This window comes from Gobio gobio (genome assembly GCF_949357685.1).
Source record: "Gobio gobio genome assembly, chromosome: 16".
In the NCBI taxonomy this organism is placed as follows: Eukaryota; Metazoa; Chordata; class Actinopteri; order Cypriniformes; family Gobionidae; genus Gobio; species Gobio gobio.
Window position 1 is genome coordinate 49,944,448 of NC_137109.1, and position 18,951 is coordinate 49,963,398.

The window sequence follows — 18,951 nt, forward strand, 5'->3', positions numbered from 1 at the left end:
ACACATTGGATGGCTTGAGGGAGAGTAAATCATGGGCTAATTTTCATTTTCGGGTGAACTATCCCTTTAATACTCCACATGCTAAAGGGATGTCCAAACCAACCTCCATACGAGGAGACGGGGGAGATCTGTAAGGGGTAGAGGTCGCTGGAGGTCACGGCCTGCTCCTCGTTTTCCGTCACCACCTCGATGGTCTGACAGACGTCGGGCAGATCGCTGATGATCAGGTGGTCGTCCGCAGGGCTCCGCCCATCCGCCTCTGAGGAAGGAGAAGAGGGAAGAGAGAGTGATTATGGAGAACAGTGAAGTGGGAAGTGAGCGTGTGCTGTGTCATTCTTCACTCAGGACGAGATCCCTCCGGTCCAAGCAGCTCAACGCCATCTCCCATGATGAGATGATGCAATGGAAACCAGGTTAAAAACAAATTAACCGGCTGAGAGGCTTTTTGTAAATGAATTACGTTGCTTTGCCAATTCAATGTGTATCACAAACCTCATATCAATGCTGACTTACAAAACAAACACACACTGAGCTCACCTTTTACCCCGATAGTGTGTGTGACTGAGTCTGAGGGCGAACAGTGGACGTGAATAAACACACACGGCAACAAGAGGATCTGGATAAACTGGTTCATGACAGGATGATCATGTGATCATATCCCATCCCAAGTGTTAAAAGACGAGTCTTGAACAACATGTCAAGAATATGTTCAGCTCATATTTCACCTCAAAAAAATTTAAATAAAAATAATTTGCATATGTGCATATATAATAAAAAATACACATCAAGCCATCTAAAATTTTTCGGTTTCACGTTTTTTTTTTTTAAAACATGTATAATAATTAATATAATATAATTAATATAATAGTATAATAATATAATATAATATAATATAATATCAAATCTAGGGCTGCAGCTATCGATTATTTTTGTAATCGATTAATCTGGCACTTAATCGATCGATTAATCTGATAAATTTTTTCCCGTGTTTTTAAACAACCAAAACAAATAATGCATAACAAAAATGAAGAGGAAAAGCAATTTAATTTATTAATATGCACAACAGGTTTCATGCTGTAATCTAGCGCTGACATCAAAGTAAATATCTTTTATGTAGATTTCTACAACTGCAGCATTTACCATTAGGCTACTAACAAATAATATATCATGTGGTGAGCCTATTTGCTATATGGTAACCTAGCAACCTGTGTGTGTGTGTGTGTGTGTGTGTGTGTGTGGGGGTATGTTTTTGTGAAATATCAGGACACAAATGTGTATAATGACATGGGTATTACAAAAAGAGGGTGAAATATGAGGACGTTCCCCATGTCCTCACTTTTCAAAATGCTTATAAATCACACAGAACAAGGTTTTTTCACAGAAAGTTAACTGCACAGTCTCCTGTGAGGGGTAGGTTTAGGGACAGGGGCAGTGTGTGTGTGTGTGTGTGTGTGTGTGTGTGTGTGTGTGTGTGTGTGTGTGTGTGTGTGTGTGTGTGTGTGTGTGTGTGTGTGTGTGTGTGTGATGGTTAGGTTTAGGGGCAGGGGCAGTGTAAGGGGATAGAAAATACGGTTTGTACGGTATAAAAACCATTACGCCTATGGAATGTCCTCACATTTCACAAAAACAAACGTGTGTGTGTGTGTGTGTGTGTGTGTGTGTGTGTGTGTGTGTGTGTGTGTGTGTGTGTGTGTGCGTGCGTGAGGCTTCATTGCAGTTTGGTACAGCAGAAATACATACATTCATTTTCAATAGAACGCTGCATTTGGCTTGCATTACTTGCATTGCGGTGCATTTTAGGTGAAGCATCCGTTCGAAAAATCGCGTCACAACATCACGTCCCGGTGTATACAGTGAACGCTGAAATTATTGTTGCGTGGCTACATAAAAGTTTAAGCATATGTGATGCATTGCCACGATTGGTCAGACTGGCGCGCGCGAGAGAGAGAGAGAGAGAGAGAGAGAGAGGAGGGTGCATGCGTGTGTGTGTGTGTGTGTGTGTGTGTGTGTGTGTGTGTGTTACTGATTTTCTACTATCAGTTCTGCGCAGCTCTCCGCGCGCGATCTTCACGCGAAAAGAGATCTGCCTTCAGGGCGCGCGCTCGTTGTCAAAAGACACGGCTCAACTCTCCGTGTCACAGAAAAAAGCTGAGCACTGAACGGATAAGTTTTCCGTATTGTTGTTTTTGAATAGTGCACAACCGCTTCAATGTTCAAACTGGCAAGGCTTTAAAAGCATTTACTTGACAAACTTTATGAGGATGAACGTGAAAGCGATCTGGCTTCGGGGCTTGCGCGCGCCTGTGTGTGTGGCAGCTATAAGAACGTAATCAACTTACATAAACTGTGTAAAACATGCAGTTACTATAGTGATTCTTGGCATCTAGAATCTAAACTAAATTCAAAATGTATCAGCGCTATGGTGTGCTTCCTGAACACTGAACAGTGGTCCGTGTGAATCAGATCCTGCGTATAGTGCGCGTCATAGGGATTTAACGAGGCTTCGAGGCAGAATTTTTGCCTCGAGGAATTTTTGTAATCGAGTTAATCGAGTAACTCGATGAATCGTTTCAGCCCTAATCAAATCATATATAATATCATTAATATAATATAATATAATATAATATAAAATATAATATGATATCATATCATTAATATAATATAATATAATAAATATAATATATCATATCATATCATTAATATAATATAATATAATAAATATAATATATCATATCATATCATATCATTAATATAATATAATATAATATAATAAATATAATATATCATATCATATCATATCATATCATATCATATCATATCATATCATATCATATCATATCAAATATAATATATAATTAATATCATATAATATAATATAATATCATATCATTAATATAATATAATATAATATAATATAATATAATATAATATAATATAATATAATATAATATAATATAATTAATATAATATAATATAATATAATATAATATATTTAATATAATATAATATAATATAATTAATAATACAATATAATATAATATCATATAATTAATATAATATAATATAATATAATATAATATAATTAATATAATATAATATAATATAATATATTTAATATAATATAATATAATATAATTAATAATACAATATAATATAATATCATATAATTAATATAATATAATATAATATAATAATATAATATAATATAATATAATATAATATAATATAATATAATATAATTAATATAATTAATATAATATAATATAATATAATACAATATAATATAATATCATATAATTAATATAATATAATATAATATAATATAATATAATATAATATAATATAATATAATATAATTAATATAATATAATATGATATAATATAATATAATATAATATAATATAATATAATTAATAATACAATATAATATAATATAATATAATTAATATAATATAATATAATATAATATAATATATAATATAATATAATTAATATAATATAATATAATATAATATAATATATTTAATATAATATAATATAATATAATATAATATAATTAATAATACAATATAATATAATATCATATAATTAATATAATATAATATAATATAATATAATATAATAATATAATATAATATAATATAATTAATAATACAATATAATATAATATCATATAATTAATATAATATAATATAATATAATATAATAAAATATAATATAATATAATATAATATAATATAATATAATATAATATAATATAATATAATATAATATAATTAATATAATATAATATAATATAATATAATATAATTAATAATACAATATAATATAATATCATATAATTAATATAATATAATATAATATAATATAATATAATATAATATAATTAATATAATATAATATAATATAATATAATATAATATAATATATAATATAATATAATATAATATAATATAATATAATTAATAATACAATATAATATAATATCATATAATTAATATAATATAATATAATATAATATAATATAATATAATATAATATAATATAATATATTTAATATAATATAATATAATATAATATAATTAATAATACAATATAATATAATATCATATAATTAATATAATATAATATAATATAATTAATATAATATAATATAATATAATATAATATAATATAATATAATATAATTAATAATACAATATAATATAATATCATATAATTAATATAATATAATATAATATAATATAATATAATATAATATAATATAATTAATATAATATATAATATATTTAATATAATATAATATAATATAATTAATAATACAATATAATATAATATAATATAATTAATATAATATAATATAATATAATATAATATAATATAATTAATATAATATAATATAATATAATATAATATAATATAATATAATATAATATATAATATAATATAATATAATATAATTAATATAATATAATATAATATAATATAATATAATATAATTAATATAATATAATATAATATAATATAATATAATATATTTAATATAATATAATATAATTTAATTAATAATACAATATAATATAATATAATATAATATAATATAATATATAATATAATACAATATAATATAATATAATATAATTAATATAATATAATATAATATAATATAATATAATATAATATAATATAATATAATATAATATAATATAATAATATAATATAATATAATATAATATAATATAATATAATTACCCTTTCAAATTCTGTCCAACCAGGGCAGAAGTCATGCTTTTTATATATTTATTAAATATATATTTTTTAAATATGTCATTTGTTGTATTGAACATTACTTCATGTTGATTTTAATAAAGTAATAATTATAATGATAATTGTCTAGATAAGGGCTATTATTGTTAACTAAACAATTAAAAACATTTCTGTTAACTGAAATAAAGCTGAAATAAAATCAATATTAGATTATTAGAATGATAATAAGATTAGAATATTGTTGGCTTGGCAATAACCTGAAATATGTTTAATGATGATTTTAATAATAACAATTCTTTGTATATTTGTCTCAAATATTTTCAAAACATTTTGAGATTATTGTTATAATTTAAAAATAATAATTATTTTACTTTTTGCATCAAATATGTTTTCAAATATTTTGAGATTATTATTTTACTATTAATAATAATTCTTTGAATTTTCGTATCAAAATTTTGGTTTTATTATTATTATTTATTAATAATAATAATAATAATAATTCCTTGTATTTTTGTATCAACAACAAAATATTTAAAAAAATAGATACAAAAAATATTATTACTAAAATAAAATAATAATAAATATGCATCAAGCAATTCAGACGAGTTTCAGGGGTATTTTAAGTGTCTTTTTTCTTTTTTAAAGCATGACTTTTAATAGCAGTTAAACGGACAGTAAAATAAACTCTGTCGTTATTTACGCCCCCTCAAGTTCTCCCAAACCTGCAAACCTGTTTCTTCTCCTGAACTCAAAAGAAGATATTTTCAAGATTTCCAGAGTATTTTTTTCACATTCTTGCATAATATAATATCATCTTTTGAGTCCAGCAGAAGAAACAGCTTTTGAAGATCTTGAGGGGGCGAGTTTTGATTTTTGGGTGAACTGTCCCTTTAAATAAAGAGTTTAAAAGTAAAAGATGGACTTGTTTGGGTTGGTGTGGTCGAGTGCTGTTCTTTACAGAATGGTGCCATTTATTAGAGAAAAGAGTGAATATCAGATGATCTATTAGAACCGAGTGTACAGATAAAAACCACTCTGGTTTCAGGTGCTGTAGAGAACAGGTTCCACCTGAATCAGGTCACATGACCGGAGCACAGGTGTGTGTTCTCTTCACCTACCATAGTAATCCTCCTCCTGCTTGACTGTCACTGGGGTTTTACAGGCCGAAGAGCCATTGCTGTTTTCCCAGCTGGAAGGCACTGTCTGTGGTTAACAAACACACACACACACACACACACACACATCAGCGAATAACCTTCATCATTACAGCACATACAACACTACACACCCACAGTCCATACCTTTAGCTTCTCTTCTTTTTCAACGGCTCTCTTTTTCCCTTTGAGAAACACAGACACACAAATCTCCATCAATGCATGCAAACAAACACACACTTCAGAAAAAGAGTGAATATCATGAACGTTTCACCATTTTACTAAAGGCACAGCTCATAGAGACATTCATTATAATGGCTTCATGTGTGGATTCAATTAAGTTTGCTTACATTTAAAACATTTTAAAGCCTATTAATATGTTAAAAAAGATCCATTACACTTATACTGTAATGTTAAAAGGTTATAATCATAGTAAAACAATCATAGTACTTAGTAAAAAGAAGCCAGTGAGAAAATATTTAAAATATACCGTCTTTATGTTGTTTCTACATTCATTTGGAGAATTAATATGTAAATAAAAATATTAATGTTATGTGCAATTAATTACAGAAAATGTGTGATTCATTTCATTACTAATTGCTGGGAATAGAGTAAAAAAAAGAAGAAGAATGAATCACATTGTTTTCTGTAATTAAGCACGATTAATCGCATTGTTCCCTGTAAATAATCGTGATTAATCGCATTGCTTCCTGTAATTAAGAGTGATTAATCGCATTGTTTTTCTGTAATTAGTCGCGACTAATCGCATTGGTTTCTGTAATTAATCGCATTGTTTTTCTGTAATTAATCGCGATTAATCACATTGTTTTCTGTAATTGAGCACGATTAATCGCATTGTTTCCTGTAAATAACCGCGATTAATCGCATTGATTTTCTGTAATTAGGCGCGACTAATCGCATTGGTTTCTGTAATTAATCGCGACTAATCGCATTGTTTTCTGTAATTAATCGCGATTAATCGCATTGTTTTCTGTAATTAATCGTGACTAAATGCACCGTTTTCTGTAATTAATCACTAATATAAATTAATCATTAATATAAACACACACACACACACACACACACACACACACACACACACACACACACACACACACACACACACACACACACACACACACACACACACACACACATTACATTCTCTGCATTAAATGATAAGTTGGAGAAAAATGCACTTGATTGTCATGGAAAAATTTAGATAAATAGATCAAAGACACTCCTCCATGAACTGCCACCTTAACGTGGTGGAGGGGTTTGAGTACCCGAATGACTCTAGGAGCTATGTTGTCCGGGGCTATATGCCCCTGGTAGGGTCTCCCAAGGCAAACAGGTCCTAGGTGACGGGTCAGACTAAGAGCAGTTCAAAAACCCTTATGATGACAAATAAAACGAGGACCGTGACGTCGCCCGGTACGGCGCAGCCGGGGCCCCACCCTGGAGCCAGGCCTGGGGTTGGGGCTCGTATGCGAGCGCCTGGTGGCCGGGCCTTCCCCCACGGGGTCCGGCCGGGCTCAGCCCGAAGGAGCGACGTGGGGACACCTTCCCGTGGGCCCACCACTCACGGGAGGGACCGTAAGGGGCCGGTGCAAAGCAAATCGGGCAGCAGTCGAAGGCGGGGGCCTAGACGACCCGATCCCTGGACACAGAATCTGGCTCTTGGGACATGGAATGTCACCTCGCTGGCGGGGAAAGAGCCTGAGATTGTGCGTGAGGTTGAGAGGTTCCGACTAGAGATAGTCGGAATCACCTCCACGCACGGCTTGGGCTCTGGAACCACACTACTCGAGAGGGGATGGACTCTTCACCACTCTGGAGTTGCCCATGGTGAGAGGCGGCGGGCTGGTGTGGGTTTGCTTATAGCCCCCCAGCTCTGCCGCCATGTGTTGGAGTTTACCCCGGTGAACGAGAGGGTCGTTTCCCTGCGGCTTCGGCTCGGGGATAGGTCTCTCACTGTTGTGTGTGCCTACGGGCCGAACAGCAGTGCAGAGTACCCGACCTTCTTGGTGTCCCTGGGAGGGGTGCTGGAGAGTGCTCCGACTGGGGACTCCGTCGTTCTACTGGGGGACTTCAACGCCCACGTGGGCAATGACAGTGAAACCTGGAGGGGCGTGATTGGGAGGAACGGCCCCCCTGATCTGAACCCGAGTGGTGTTCAGTTATTGGACTTCTGTGCTAGTTACAGTTTGTCCATAACGAACACCATGTTCAAGCATAAGGGTGTCCATCAGTGCACATGGCACCAGGACACCCTAGGTCGTAGTTCAATGATCGACTTTGTGGTCGTTTCATCTGACCTGCGGCCGTATGTCTTGGACACTCGGGTGAAGAGAGGGGCGGAGCTGTCAACTGATCACCACCTGGTGGTGAGTTGGATCCGATGGCGGGGGAGGAAGCTGGATAGACTCGGTAGACCCAAACGTACTGTGAGGGTCTGCTGGGAACGTTTGGCCGAGTCTCCTGTCAGAGAGATCTTCAACTCCTGCCTCCGGCAGAGCTTCGACCAGATCCCGAGGGAGGCTGGAGATATTGAGTCCGAGTGGACCATGTTCTCCACCTCCATTGTCAAAGCGGCTGCTCGGAGCTGTGGACGCAAGGTCTCCGGTGCCTGTCGAGGCGGCAATCCCCGAACCCGGTGGTGGACACCGGAAGTAAGGGATGCCGTCAAGCTGAAGAAGGAGTCCTATCGGGCCTGGCTGGCTTGTGGGACTCCTGAGGCAGCTGACAGGTACCGGCAGGCTAAACGGACTGCAGCCCGGGTGGTTGTGGAGGCAAAAACTCGGGCCTGGGAGGAATTCGGTGAGGCCATGGAAAAGGACTATCGGCTGGCCTCGAAGAGATTCTGGCAAACCGTCCGGCGCCTCAGGAGGGGGAAGCAGTGCCCTACCAACGCTGTTTACAGTGGCGATGGGCGCCTGTTGACCTCAACTGGGGATGTTGTCGGACGGTGGAAGGAATACTTCGAGGATCTCCTCAATCCCGCCGTCACGTCTTCCATTGGGGAAGCAGAGGCTGGGGGCTCAGAGGAGGACTCGTCCATCACCCAAGCTGAAGTCACCGAGGTGGTCAAGAAACTCCTCGGTGGCAAGGCACCGGGGGTGGATGAGATCCGCCCTGAGTACCTAAAGTCTCTGGATGTTGTGGGGCGGTCTTGGCTGACACGCCTCTGCAGCATCGCGTGGCGGTCGGGGACAGTGCCTCTGGGATGGCAGACCGGGGTGGTGGTCCCTCTTTTTAAGAAGGGGGACCGGAGGGTGTGTTCCAACTACAGGGGGATCACACTTCTCAGCCTCCCCGGGAAAGTCTATGCCAGGGTACTGGAGAGGAGAATTCGGCCGATGGTGGAACCTCGGATTCAGGAGGAACAGTGTGGTTTTCGTCCTGGTCGTGGAACACTGGACCAGCTCTATACCCTCTACAGGGTGCTGGAGGGTTCATGGGAGTTTGCCCAACCAGTCCACATTTGTTTTGTGGATTTGGAGAAGGCATTCGACTGTGTCCCTCGCGGCGTCCTGTGGAGGGTGCTGAGGGAATATGGGGTCCGGGGTCCTTTGCTGAGGGCTGTCCGGTCCCTGTATGACCGAAGCAGGAGTTTGGTCCGCATTGCCGGCAGTAAGTCAGACTTGTTCCCGGTGCATGTTGGACTCCGGCAGGGCTGCCCTTTGTCGCCGGTTCTGTTCATAATTTTTATGGACAGAATTTCTAGGCGCAGCCAAGGGCCGGAGGGTGTCAGGTTTGGGGACCACACGGTTTCGTCTCTGCTCTTTGCGGATGACGTTGTCGTGTTGGCCCCTTCTAACCAGGACCTTCAGCATGCACTGGGACGGTTTGCAGCCGAGTGTGAAGCGGCTGGGATGGGGATCAGCACCTCCAAATCCGAGGCCATGGTCCTCAGTCGGAAAAGGGTGGCTTGCCCACTTCAGGTTGGTGGAGAGTTCCTGCCCCAAGTGGAGGAGTTCAAGTATCTAGGGGTCTTGTTCACGAGTGAGGGGAGGATGGAACGGGAGATTGACAGACGGATCGGTGCAGCTTCTGCAGTAATGCGGTCGATGTACCGGTCTGTCGTGGTGAAGAAAGAGCTAAGCCGTAAGGCGAAGCTCTCGATTTACCGGTCAATCTACGTTCCTACTCTCACCTATGGTCATGAGCTTTGGGTCATGACCGAAAGGACAAGATCCCGGATACAGGCGGCCGAAATGAGCTTTCTCCGCAGGGTGGCTGGGCGCTCCCTTAGAGATAGGGTGAGAAGCTCAGTCACTCGGGAGGAACTCGGAGTAGAGCCGCTGCTCCTCCACATCGAGAGGGGACAGCTGAGGTGGCTCGGGCATCTGTTCCGGATGCCTCCTGAACGCCTTCCCGGGAAGGTGTTTCGGGCATGTCCAACCGGGAGGAGGCCCCGGGGAAGACCGAGGACACGCTGGAGGGACTATGTCTCCCGGCTGGCCTTGGAACGCCTCGGTGTCCCCCCGGAAGAGCTAGAGGAAGTGTCTAGGGAGAGGGAAGTCTGGGCATCTCTGCTTAGACTGCTGCCCCCGCGACCCGGCCCCGGATAAGCGGAAGAAGATGGATGGATGGATGGATGGATCAAAGACATGCAAAAATACATTTTGGGGGTGAAATATGACAATCATATTTTCTCGTCAGCTTTCGAGAGATTCATTATTTTAAACACAGATCAGGTACAGTTAGTGGTAAGCAGGGTTTGACATTAACTCTTTTCCTCACCAGCCACTGTGGTTAGTGGTTTTCCAAAGTTACTAGCCACTCAGCATTCTCACTGGCCACAATTTTGCTGATTAAATCACAATTTGATATGCTTAAAGTTGACTTTGGCATGCTTAAATTATTTGATTTCGAGTCATTTTACTTGATTTAGAAGATTTAAAACCCTTTTAAACTTTAAAATGCAGAGTGACCACCCAAATTCAGACTACATTGTATATCGGCTGGTATGGGCAGGTGGGCAATATGAGCTAATATGAGAAATTGAATATGACATTAGTTATTTTAGTTAGGCTATATAAAAGAACAAAGATGCAAATTAGCCAAATTTATAGTAAATAGTGGCTAGTGGGAGTGTCTGAAATCTACCCGCTTTTGGCAAGTGGGATCATACCTGAATTATTATAGTTAACAAACTAAAACCATAAAAGAGCTGTCACTTGAAACAGATTACATTTTTATAAAATAAATGAAAATTAATTTAAAAAAAAACTATTTAATTTCGGCAAGTTGCAACATTTCTTATTTTCATGTTAAAAAGTTCTACTAAAATTACAAAATTGAAATAATCATCAATAAATAGTATATAGACATATTTAAAAAAAACTACAGATGGCAAAAACAAACAACACAAATACCAAAACTTCAGCTAAAATTAAAATGAAAATAAATATAGCCATTATCGGGGCCAAGCGCAAAGAAGAAGACAAGACATGCCAAAATGGCTGGCAGTGTCAGATCAACTGCAGCAATGAGCAATTAAAGGTTTGATTTTAGGCAAAAAGGCTGAAAAATGTTATAAACAGCCACTAATAATATGATTCAATGGTTTATCACGTTTGACCAATAGGTGGCACAGTAACGAAATTGATGTGGTGTGGTCAGAGGTGACAATGACACATGCAAAGTTTGGTGTCAATATGTCAAAGTATTGCAGAGATACAGCCTCGAGAGTCATTTTGGCATCATGCCTCAACTTCATAGCTGCGGTATATGAAAACGGTTTCATCTGTTGAAACGAAATTAATATAATTGTACTGCCATGGTCTGAAGATGCTACGATTCAAATTTGGTGAAAATCAGACAAACGGTCTAGAAGGAGTTAGAAAAAGTAGGTTTGTAAAGGAAATCGAAATATTGAAGAGGAAGTTTGGCCAAATATGGTAAAATTTGGATCTATGTTCTTGGCATGACCCAAGGAATCAATTAAAACCAGTTTTATGACAATAGTCAAATTGAATCAAAAGTTATTAGCATTTTTGGAAGAGTCATTATAACCTTTGTCCACAAGGTGGCGATGCCCCGAAACTTTTTGAATACTGTCAGGGCTTGGTGCCGAAGACACATACCGAGTTTCGTAATGATACGCCAATGCGTTCATAAAATATAAGTGTCAATTTATGTTTTTGAACGATGACAAGCCGGAATGAAAACAAGCCGAGATGAAATAGGAGCAACGAGGCTATTTTTAAAATGTAAGGAGAAGAAAGTACAGATCATTGCGTGAAAATTTAAGGGGTAGAAGTAAAAAGTCGGCTGAAGAATAATTACTCCAGTAAAGTACCCTAAATTTCAACTTAAAGGAACACTTTTTTTGAAAATAGGCTCATTTTCCGTCTCCCCTAGAGTTAAACAGTTGAGTTTGACCGTTTTCGAATCCATTCCGCCGATCTCCGGGTCTGGCGCTAGCACTTTTAGCATAGCTTAGCATAGATCATTGAATCTGATTAGACCGTTAGCATATCGCTCAAAAATGACCAAAGAGTTTCGATATTTTTCCTATTTAAAACGTCACTCTTCTGTAGTTACATCGTGTACTAGGAAAATTAAAAGTTGTATCAATTACCACTACAGACAGACGCACACAAAAAAGATACAGTAAAATCAAATTATAAAGTGCCTAAACATGTAACACCAAGGAAAAAACAGACTTAACAAAAGAGAAGCGCACTTAAAAAGCAAAAAATTTAGGGCTGTCAAAAGATTAATCGCGATTAATCGCATCCAAAATAAAAGTTTGTGTTTACATAATATATGTGTGTGTACTCTGTTAATTATTATTTATATATAAATACACACACATTCATGTATATATTTAAGAAAAAAAATTATTTTTATATATAAAACATTTATATTTATAAATATTATAGATTATATAAATGTATATACATGCAAATATTTCTTAAATATATACATGAATGTGTGTGTATTTATATATAAATAATAATTAACAGAGTACACACACTTATGTTATGTAAACACAAACTTTTATTTTGGATGCGATTAATCGCGATTAATCTTTTGACAGCCCTAAAAAAATTCCATCAATCTTAGTCAAAAACCCGTCCCGAAGATTTGTCAAAACCCTACATATATCATCATTAATCCTGGCCTGGAGTTTCTCATACGACACAATTTTCAGCATATTTTCTTTCCACCTGTTAAACTCTGGAGGAGATGGATCCTTCCACACACTGAGGATCACTCGTGCAGATGTAATCACCCCCACCTTTATAACCACAAAATCATATTTCAAAACTCCTGGTAACACAGACTGATCCCCTAATAAGCACAATCTTGGTGACATGGGTATTGTCAAGCCAATCCACCTAAAGGGGTAAACTGTCCCACATTCCCAAATAGCATGCAGAAATGTCCCTGGAACTGAGCTGCATTTCCAGCATATATTATTGGGTATAATTCCCATTCTGTGAAGTTTAGAAGGAGTGAAGTACCATCTATGTATCAATTTGTACTGGGTAAATTTACCCCGGGCCTCTCTTATATATTTATTGGTGTGTGACAGAACTTTGCACCAATCTTCTTTCCCAATGGCACAACTCAGATCTCACTGCCATTTGGTCCGCAAAAATTTTCACATATCACTTTTTTAAAATTGTTAAATAATTTGTAGAAAGCATCTGCTCTATGTGCTGAACCAGACAATTCTAAAAACTCCACCACTGCATTTGTGCTTTGAGTACATCTTCCTTTGGTAATACAATCCCTTATTTGTAAATATTTCCAAAAATTAGCTTTCCTAGTCAGAGCAAATTTTGGGGTTATTTCAACAAAGGACATAAACACTCCCTCTGAATAAAGATCACTTATCCTGTGTATGCCTTTGGCAAGCCATTCATTCCAATACACAGTTTTTTTTTTCCAATCCATGCAGCAGAGTTGTAATTTTGCCCTTCATGACGACTGTGAGGGGGGTGAATTATTTTATAACTCATTCGTTTATATTATATAAAGCCTTAAAGTTCTGCATAATTAAGGGCGTGGCCACTTTGAGTGACAGGTGGATAGCCATTTATCTGCTGTCTGTTAGTCATCGCGTCACCTCAGCTCCGCCCACGTCCCGCCTCTTTCCCCATTTTCCATTATCCGGGAGTGATATTACTTAGCGCCTGAATTTAGGCTAACTTCCGTAAACATAACCAACGTGACAACCTTCTTACACAGGGATTGGCTGGGGACTATTTTCAGATCATTGCGCCTGCTGAAACTGCCTGATCAAAACTCTTTGGTCATTTTTTGATCTAGTTGCAAACGGCCTAATCAGATTCAATGATCTATGCTAAGCTATGCTAAAAGTGCTACCGCCAGACCCAGAGATTGGCTAAATGGGTTCGAAAACGGTAAAACTCAACTGTTTAACTCTAGGGGAGACGAAAAATTTGCCTATTTTCAAGAAAAGTGGAGTGTTCCTTTAAGTAAGGTAATGAAGTAGGAACACTATATCGAGTCCAGGCTTTAGTTTAAACTGATAATCGTTTGTTTCACTAGCGTTTTCGCAGTTTCCACGATTAACTCCAGTCATGCAACAGCTCTTCTGCCACTCGATCCGGCTGAGGGGGCGTGTTCTGGTGGGATAGTGACGTCAATGCATACCCTACAATACCCTATATACATACCCTATATACATACCCTATATACAATTGTATCTCAGTGATACACCACTCTTGGTTTAGATTAAACAAGCAGGTCATGCCTTGATCACAGCAATGTCTTTAAACTCCCCATTATCATGTTCAGGCATGTCAGAATGAAATGAAGGCGCGTCTCTGTGTTACAGTCAGTGGCTGCGTTTACATGGACCCTAATAATCCCATTGTAATCAGACTAGTAGCACAGTCAGAATGATAAAAGTCACCACGTCAATTGGAATGAATTGGTCAAATTACCAGCCCTTGTTTTGTGTGCGGGAATGGCCGTTTTAACGTCTTGATTAATATAAGCAGCAATGCACAACAGTTCTTGTGCTCGTCATCTCCTAATCAGGAAAAAAAGCGGGAAACTACACTCACCTTAAGGATTATTAGGAACACCATACTAATACTGTGTTTGACCCCCTTTCGCCTTCAGAACTGCCTTAATTCTACGTGGCATTGATTCAACAAGCTGCTGAAAGCATTCTTTAGAAATGTTGGCCCATATTGATAGGAGAGCATCTTGCAGTTGATGGAGATTTGTGGGATGCACATCCAGGGCACGAAGCTCCCGTTCCACCACATCCCAAAGATGCTCTATTGGGTTGAGATCTGGTGACTGTGGGGGCCATTTTAGTTCAGTGAACTCATTGTCATGTTCAAGAAACCAATTTCAAATGATTGGAGCTTTGTGACGGTGCATTATCCTGCTGGAAGAGGATGGGGACATGGTGGTCATAAAGGGATGGACATGGTCAGAAACAATGCTCAGGTAGGCCGTGGCATTTAAACGATGCCCAATTGGCACCAAGGGGCCTAAAGTGTGCCAAGAAAACATCCCCCACACCATTACACCACCACCACCAGCCTGCACAGTGGAAACAAGGCATGACGGATCCATGTTCTCATTCTGTTTAAGCCAAATTCTGACTCTACCATCTGAATGTCTCAACAGAAATCCAGACTCATCAGACCAGGCAACATTTTTCCAGTCTTCAACTGTCCAATTTTGGTGAGCTTGTGCAAATTGTAGCCTCTTTTTCCTATTTGTAGTGGAGATGAGTGGTACCCGGTGGGGTCTTCTGCTGTTGTAGCCCATCCGCCTCAAGGTTGTGTGTGTTGTGGCTTCACAAATGCTTTGCTGCATAACTCGGTTGTAACGAGTGGTTATTTCAGTCAAAGTTGCTCTTCTATCAGCTTGAATCAGTCGGCCCATTCTCCTCTGACCTCTAGCATCAACAAGGCATTTTCGCCCACAGGACTGCCGCATACTGGATGTTTTTCCCTTTTCACACCATTCTTTGTAAACCCTAGAAATGGTTGTGCGTGAAAATCCCAGTAACTGAGCAGATTGTGAAATACTCAGACCGGCCCGTCTGGCACCAACAACCATGCCACGCTCAAAACTGCTTAAATCACCTTTCTTTCCCATTCTGACATTCAGTTTGGAGTTCAGGAGATTGTCTTGACCAGGACCACACCCCTAAATGCATTGAAGCAACTGCCATGTGATTGGTTGATTAGATAATTGCATTAATGAGAAATGGAACAGGTGTTCCTAATAATCCTTTAGGTGAGTGTATTTTCGTGCAGTTTGCGCATGTCAAAAAAAACATCAACCCGATCACTCACTTCATGTAAACACTATGTCTGGATTCATCAGTGGAACTGAAACAAAAGGTGTCCATGTAAACGTTGCTGGAGCCAGGATGTGTTATTGACTGACCTCTCTTTGAGTGCCTCTCGGACGCTGACAGCATCTTGTACACTCTGAAGGCGTTTGTTCCCTTTTTGATGCTTTTGTCTTTCACCTCTTCAATGTCAGGAAGGGAGTTCATGGCACAGCGGAAGTTCGCCTTCCATGTTTTGGGGTCCGGTTTGTCACCTGGTTGATATTTACCTAAAAAAATGGCATACTTATAATACAGACTGACATTTCATGATCACTTCAGCTTTTAATATTTGTATTGCCACTATTAGTTATGAAAATAATGATGCAGAAAAAATGTAAACTATACACAAGAATAAGAATATCATAATAGATACCTATCAACCAACTAGTAAACCCTTAGCATCCTCCCAGAACACCCTAGCAACCAACTAGTAAACCCCTAGCATCCTCCCAGAACACCCTATCAACCAACTAGTAAACCCCTAGCATCCTCCCAGAACACCCTGTCAACCAACTAGTAAACCCATAGCATCCTCCCAGAACACCCAATCAACCAACTAGTAAACCCCTAGCATCCTCCCAGAACACCCAATCAACCAACTAGTAAACCCCTAGCATCCTCCCAGAACACCCAATCAACCAACTAGTAAACCCATAGCATCCTCCCAGAACACCCAATCAACCAACTAGTAAACCCCTAGCATCCTCCCAGAACACCCTATCAACCAACTAGTAAACCCATAGCATCCTCCCAGAACCCTCTATCAACCAACTAGTAAACCCCTTGCATCCTCCCAGACCACCCTATCAACCAACTAGTAAACCCCTAGCATCCTCCCAGAACCCTCTATCAACCAACTAGTAAACCCCTAGCATCCTCCCAGACCACTCTATCAACCAATTAGTAAACCCATAGCATCCTCCCAGAACACCCAATCAACCAACTAGTAAGCCCCTAGCATCCTCCCAGAACACCCTATAAACCAACTAGTAAACCCCTAGCATCCTCCCAGAACACCCTATCAACCAACTAGTAACCCCTAGCATCCTCCCAGAACACCCTATAAACCAACTAGTAAACCCCTAGCATCCTCCCAGAGCACCCTATCAATCAACTAGTAAACCCCTAGCATCCTCCCAGAACACCCTATCAACCAACTAGTAAACCCATAGCATCCTCCCAGAACACCCTATCAACCAACTAGTAAACCACTAGCATCCTCCCAGAACACCCTATCAACCAACTAGTAAACCCCTAGCATCCTCCCAGAATACCCAATCAACCAACTAGTAAACCCCTAGCATCCTCCCAGAATACCCAATCAACCAACTAGTAAACCCATAGCATCCTCCCAGAACACCCTATCAACCAACTAGTAAACCCCTAGCATCCTCCCAGAATACCCAATCAACCAACTAGTAAACCCATAGCATCCTCCCAGAACACCCTATCAACCAACTAGTAAACCCATAGCATCCTCCCAGAACACCCTATCAACCAACTAGTAAACCCCTAGCATCCTCCCAGAACACCCAATCAACCAACTAGTAAACCCCTAGCATCCTCCCAGAACACCCTATCAACCAACTAGTAAACCCATAGCATCCTCCCAGAACCCTCTATCAACCAACTAGTAAACCCCTTGCATCCTCCCAGACCACCCTATCAACCAACTAGTAAACCCCTAGCATCCTCCCAGAACCCTCTATCAACCAACTAGTAAACCCCTAGCATCCTCCCAGACCACTCTATCAACCAATTAGTAAACCCATAGCATCCTCCCAGAACACCCAATCAACCAACTAGTAAGCCCCTAGCATCCTCCCAGAACACCCTATAAACCAACTAGTAAACCCCTAGCATCCTCCCAGAACACCCTATCAACCAACTAGTAACCCCTAGCATCCTCCCAGAACACCCTATAAACCAACTAGTAAACCCCTAGCATCCTCCCAGAGCACCCTATCAACCAACTAGTAAACCCCTAGCATCCTCCCAGAACACCCTATCAACCAACTAGTAAACCCATAGCATCCTCCCAGAACACCCTATCAACCAACTAGTAAACCACTAGCATCCTCCCAGAACACCCTATCAACCAACTAGTAAACCCCTAGCATCCTCCCAGAATACCCAATCAACCAACTAGTAAACCCCTAGCATCCTCCCAGAATACCCAATCAACCAACTAGTAAACCCATAGCATCCTCCCAGAACACCCAATCAACCAACTAGTAAACCCCTAGCATCCTCCCAGAACACCCTATCAACCAACTAGTAAACCCCTAGCATCCTCCCAGAACACCCTATCAACCAACTAGTAAACCCATAGCATCCTCCCAGAACACCCTATCAACCAACTAGTAAACCCCTAGCATCCTCCCAGAACACCCTATCAACCAACTAGTAAACCCATAGCATCCTCCCAGAACACCCAATCAACCAACTAGTAAACCCCTAGCATCCTCCCAGAACACCCTATCAACCAACTAGTAAACCCATAGCATCCTCCCAGAACACCCTATCAACCAACTAGTAAACCCCTAGCATCCTCCCAGAATACCCAATCAACCAACTAGTAAACCCATAGCATCCTCCCAGAACACCCAATCAACCAACTAGTAAACCCCTAGCATCCTCCCAGAACACCCTATCAACCAACTAGTAAACCCATAGCATCCT

At 38.6% G+C, this 18,951-nt stretch overlaps 1 protein-coding gene across 2 annotated transcripts in view; it reads right to left on the bottom strand.

Annotated features, from left to right (window-relative positions):
- The window catches only part of irf2b (interferon regulatory factor 2b), a 49,604-nt gene that overhangs the window by 22,212 nt on the left and 8,441 nt on the right, over window positions 1–18,951 (bottom strand). For both annotated transcript variants that reach the window (XM_079839046.1, XM_079839047.1), the window contains exons 4-7: window positions 16,323–16,496; window positions 6,069–6,106; window positions 5,886–5,970; window positions 104–259 (exon numbers count right to left, since the gene is read on the bottom strand). In XM_079839046.1, coding sequence (XP_079695172.1) covers window positions 104–259; window positions 5,886–5,970; window positions 6,069–6,106; window positions 16,323–16,496 — 453 coding nt within the window. The remainder of the gene's footprint in view (window positions 1–103; window positions 260–5,885; window positions 5,971–6,068; window positions 6,107–16,322; window positions 16,497–18,951) is intronic.